The 6,035-nt window shown below is 41.1% G+C and overlaps 1 protein-coding gene across 1 annotated transcript; it reads left to right on the forward strand.

Annotated features, from left to right (window-relative positions):
- Positions 4,035 to 5,750, forward strand: LOC107607140. Its single transcript, XM_016309120.1, has 3 exons — positions 4,035 to 4,186; positions 4,658 to 5,007; positions 5,239 to 5,750. The coding sequence occupies exons 1-3, from the start codon at positions 4,035 to 4,037 to the stop codon at positions 5,748 to 5,750; spliced, it is 1,014 nt and encodes a 337-aa protein (XP_016164606.1).

Genomic DNA, 6,035 nt, shown 5'->3' on the forward strand with positions numbered 1-6,035 from the left:
ACAGGAGGAGCCCACATATTTTCTTGCGAAATTCCTACGGATTTCCGACACAGTACAAGATGAAGGAATAAACCAGAACGTTTGTAGGTTGCTAGTATTCCCATTTGCTGTGAAAGGTCAAGCAAAGAGGTGGTCGGACAACCAACCCAAGTCAAGCTTGAACACATGGAATAAACTAGTAGACAAATTTCTAAGCCAATACTTTCCCCCAAGGAAGTTAACCCAACTAATACTAGATATTCTAAATTTCAAACAAGAAGAGAGTGAATCTCTTTATAATACTTGGAGGAGGTACAGAATGATGCTACAGAAATGTCCCATCAAAATATTTTCAAAATGGGTGAAACTGGACATCTTTTATTATGGACTCTTTGACAGAGCCAAAATATCCCTAGATCATTCTGCAGGAGGTTCTATTCACATGAAAAAGACAGTTGAAGAGGCTCATGAGCTTATTGAGATAGTCACCAGTAACCAACATCTATATTCGTCTGGTAAAACTGTAGTAAACAGAGAGGTCAAGGCAATATTCACTGAACCAGACCCTTCTAAACAGGATGAATCCCTCACACAGCAACTAAGCTCACTCACACAGCAACTGCTAAGTTTGCAATTGCAAGAAACCCGTGCTTCCGATAAGACAATAGAGGCACGACTGAATCAGGCTGAACTACACTTATCTAACCAGATAAGAGAAGAGTGCCAAGCCATCCAGTTGAGGAGTGGAAGGACACTAAATAGCCAATCTCATGACAGTGAGAAGCAAGGAAAGAGGGAATATCAGAGAATAGAAAAACAACATCCAAAGCCATGATCTAGGGCATTGAACGCCCAGACGAGAGCAATACTAGCATTCAATGCTCCCCATGGATCAGAGATGGTGTCCAACGCCCAATTGAGGGTGATAATGGCATTCAACGCCAGGAAGGGAGTAGCCTGGGCGTTGACCGCCCAGTTGGGGAACCATAAGCAGGTGCCCATTTAATGAACATCCCATCTCAGTCAGCTAGTACTCCTCAGTCTGGCATTAGAGACACTCCTTCTATACCTCTCAGTATACCTGAGTACAGAAATAGAATGCCATACCCACAAAAACTCCGCTAAGCAGAAAATGATAAATAGTTTGCTAGATTTGCAGACTACCTCAGGACATTGGAAATCAAAATCCCAATTGCAGAAGCTCTTGAACAAATACCCTCTTATGCCAAGTTCATGAAGGACATATTAAGCCACAAGAAAGACTGGAGGGAAGTAGAGGTAGTCTTCCTCACCGAAGAGTGCAGTGCAGTCATCTAGAGGGACCTACCGAAAAAGCTCCAAGATCCTGAAAGCTTTGTGATACCCTGCAATTTTGGAGACGCCTGAACAAGGAGGGCTCTATGTGATCTTGGGGCGAGTATCAACTTGATACCATCCTCCTTGATAAAGAAACTCGAACTGATTTGAGAAGTCAAGCCCACCCACATATGCCTTCAGTTAGCTGACAGATCGGCCAAGATTCCATCAAGAGTAATCGAAGACTAATTGTAAAGGTTGGACCCTTTGCATTCCCTACAGAATTTGTAGTCTTGAATATGGAAGAATACAAGAATGTGTCCATTATTCTAGGGAGGCCTTTTCTGGCCACAGGAAGAACCCTCATTGACATGGAAAAGGAGAGAGTGACCCTGAGAATCAATGATGACGAGTTTGTGTTGGATGCCACCAAGGCCATGCAATACTCTGATACACCAGAGGAATGCATGAAAATTGACATCATCGATTTCTTGGTAGAAGAGATCCATACAGCTGAAAGCCTAGAGGAAGACCTGATTGACATCTTTAACGATGCCAGCCATGACCAAGAGGCGTCAAGAGAGCAGAAGAAGGAGTTGGAGGCCCCCCTAGGTGGAGGATGGACCTTTTAAACTCGAGCTCAAACCACTACCATCATCCTCGAAATATGTATTTCTTGGAGATGCCAACACTTACCCTAAGATCATAAGTTCTTCCCTGAAGCAACAAGAGGAAGAAGCACTAATTCAAGTGCTAAAGTCACTGACGTTAGGATTTTTGCCAGTAAAGAATGTCATAAAAACAGTCGCGTTGTAGATATAGTCTCTAAACCGACAGAAATCCCTTCGTACAAAGGTTTTGTTTGTCACAAGTAACAAACCCCTTTAAAATTGATAACCGAGTATTTAAACCTCGGGTCGTCTTCTCAAGGAATTGCAGGGAGGTGTTCTTATTATTGATTATGAAAAAGTGTGTTTTTGGGGAATGTTGAGTTTGGGCAATGGGCACAGGTATATTTAAATGACAAGTAAAATATATAAATAACTGTAAAATAAACTCTTGGCAAGGTATAAGAACTGGAAGTCCTATCCTGGTTATCCTTATCAATTGTAATGAGAATTGGATTTCTCTCCCACTTGTTAACCTCTAACTATGAAGGTAAGTTAAGTGGATGAATTAATTCTGATTCCTCAGGTCCTAGTCTTTCCTTGAGAAAGGCTAGAGTTATTGGAACTTGAATTAATGAGATGAAGAAATCCAATTTTCAATCAACAATGAGTTTGATAACTCAAGTGTCTCCAATGACTCAACCAAAGCCAAAAGAGAAGAGAATCTACTTGAATGAAAATAACTTGGATAAACACAGAGCATTAATAAATTAAAGAGAGCAATCATAAGTCTGAAATACCTCAAATTATATTAAATAAAATATTTAAATCATAAAATGGAAAAGTTCATAAATTAAATTGGAAAAATAAATAAAAATAAAGAACCTAGGATTGAGAGTCACTCCTAAATCTAAGAGAAATCCTAAATCCTAATCCTAAGAGAGAGGAGAGAACCTCTCTCTCTAAAAACTACATCTACTCCTAAAATTGTGAATTATGGAAGTGTCCTTATGAATGGATGTATTCCCCCACTTTATAGCCTCTAATCTGTGTTTTCTGGGCTGCAAACTGGGTCAAAAACAGTCCAGAATTCGCTGGTTTCGAATTTTGCCACGCTGGATTTCCGTCACTGCGACGCGGCCGCATGGATCACGCGGTCGCGTTGTCTAGCGTCAGAGGAACTATAGCATATTATATATCAAATCGAAGCCCCGGACAGAGAGGTCAGGCTGGACAGCTTAGCAATTTTTCCAACTTCTTGCATTCCTTCCACTTTTGCATGCTTTCTTCCTATCCTCCAAGCCATTCCTGCCTTATAATATCTGAAATCACTTAACACACGTATCAAGGCATCTAATGGTGATAAGAGAGGATTAATAATAAGCAAATATAAGATCAAAGAAGCATGTTTTCAATCAAAGCACATAATTAGGAAGGCAAATGTAAAACCATGCAAATAGTATGAATAAGTGGGTAAAGAGTAGATAAAAACCACTCAATTGAGTACAAGATAAACCATAAAATAGTGGTTTATCAGTCACACAAAACAGCTCTCGGCTGGACCATAAGCAATTTAAAAGGGATTAGTCTAACCCAATGCATGCACAAGATCCGGATAAAGGATGATGCCACACCAGTGGTACAACCACAAAGGCGACTGAATCCAGCCATGAAGGAAGTCGTGTAGAAAGAAGTTACTAAAATGTGGGAGGTAGGGATTATCTATCCCATCTCTGATAGCCCCTGGGTGAGTCTTGTCCAGGTTGTCTCCAAGAAAGGAGGGATGACGGTAATCCCCAATGAAAAGAATGAGATAATCCCCACACGAATAGTGACTAGTTGGCATTTGTTCATTGATTATAGAAGACTCAATAACGCCACCAAAAAGGATCAAGAGAGAACAGCATTCACCTGCCCATATGGAGTGTTTGCTTACAGGAGAATGCCATTTGGCCTCTGTAACCCACCTGCCACCTTTCAGAGGTGTATGCTCTTTATTTTCTTAGACATGGTTGAGAAATTTCTTGAATTATTCATGGATGATTTCTTTGTCTTTGGGAATTCATTTGACTCCTGCCTCAATCACCTAGCCCTAGTTCTGAAATGATGCCAAGAAACTAACTTAGTTTTAAACTGGGAAAATTCAACTTCATGGTAACTGAGGGCATTGTTCTTGGACATCGGATTTCAGACAAGGGGATAGAGGTGGATCAGGCTAAAGTTGAAGTCATTGAACGATTACCAACACCGAACAATGTCAAAGCAATCAGAAGTTTCTTAAGGCATGCAGGGTTCTACAAGAGGTTCATAAAAGACTTCTCCAAGATTGCAAAACCCTTGTGCAACCTCCTACCCACTGACACCCTTTTTATCTTTGGTGAGGATTGCTTACATGCCTTTGAAACTCTGAAAACCAAGCTTATCTCTGCACCCATCATTTCTGCACCCAACTGGGACTTACCCTACGAACTGATGTGTGATGCCAGTGATCACGAAATTGGTGAAGTCTTGAGACAAAGAGATGATAAGCTATTTCATGTCATTTATTACGCCAGTCGTGTCTTAAATGACGCACAAAGAAACTACATTACCATAGAAAAGGAGTTACTTGCAGTGGTCTATGCCATTGACAAGTTTAGATCCTATTTAATAGGGTCCAAGGTCATTATCTACACTAACTATGCTTCTCTCAAATACCTTCTCTCCAAACAGGATTGTAAGCCCAAGTTGATAAAATAGGTATTACTCTTGCAAGAATTTGATATTGAGATCAGGGACAAGAAAGGATCCGAAAATCAAGTGGCTGGCCATTTGTCTCGGATTGAACCTGTAGCAGAGATACCCCATCCCGATACGGAAATATCCGAAACCTTTCCTGATGAACAACTCCTTGCAATATCCAAAGCTCCATGGTTTGCAGACATTGCAAATTATAAAGCAATAAGGTTCATTCCCTCAGAATATAGTAGACAACAAGTTCGAAACTTATTCATGATGCTAAATACTACTTATAGGATGAATGATACCTTTTTAGACGGTATAATCCGGCGTTGCGTCTCTGAGGAAGAAACACAGCAAATCCTATGGCATTGCCATAGCTTGGATTATGGAGGACATTTTGGAGGTGAGCATATAGCAACCAAGGTCCTACAGAGCGGCTTCTATTGGCCAACGCTTTTTAAGGACTCACGGGACTTTGTCCGCAACTATGACAGTTGTCAGAGAGCTAGAAATCTCCCTCACAACCACGATATGCCTCAACAAGGAATCTTAGAGATCGAGGTGTTTGATGTTTGGGGCATAGACTTCATGGGGCTGTTTCTGCCCTCATTTTCAAACACCTACATCCTTGTAGCCGTGGACTATATGTCTAAATGGGTTGAGGCAATCACATTACCCACTAATGACACTCGGGTGGTTATGAAATTCCTCCAGAAATACATTTTCAGCAGATTCAGTGTCCCGAGGACCCTGATTAGTGATGGAGGCAGCCATTTTTGTAATAAACAACTCGACTCCATCCTTCACTGCTATGGTATCCGCCACAGAGTAGTAACTCTATATCACCCACAGACGAATGGACAAGCCAAAGTTTCTAACATGGAGCACAAAATAATCCTAGAGAGGACAGTTGGTACCTCAAGGAAAGATTGGGCAAGAAAGCTTGACGATACCCTCTGGGCATACAGAACAGCTTTCAAGACTCCCATTGGCATGTCACCCTACCAACTAGTCTATGGCAAGGCATGTCATTTACTAGTGAAACTGAAACATAGAGCCTATTGGGCAACTACATTTCTCAACTTTGATACCAGGGCTACAGGAGACAAGAGATTGCTCCAGTTAAATGAGTTAGATGAATTCTGACAATAAGCATTTAACAATGCCAAAATTTACAAGGAAAGGGCCAAGAAATGGCATGACCAGAAGATTTCCTTAAGAATCTTCGAGCCAGTTCAAAAAGTTTTACTCTTCAATTCCAGACTCAAGCTTTTCCATGGGAAGCTTAAGTCAAGATGGTTGGGGCCATTTTCGGTCACCAACATATCACCTTATGGTCATATAGAGCTCTAGGACAGACACTGGTGCACGAATCTCCACCCTTTCGTACAACTGTACCAGCAAGTACACTGGGTCGTCCAAGTAATACCT

This window comes from Arachis ipaensis, chromosome B07 (assembly GCF_000816755.2).
Source record: "Arachis ipaensis cultivar K30076 chromosome B07, Araip1.1, whole genome shotgun sequence".
Taxonomy (NCBI): Eukaryota; Viridiplantae; Streptophyta; class Magnoliopsida; order Fabales; family Fabaceae; genus Arachis; species Arachis ipaensis.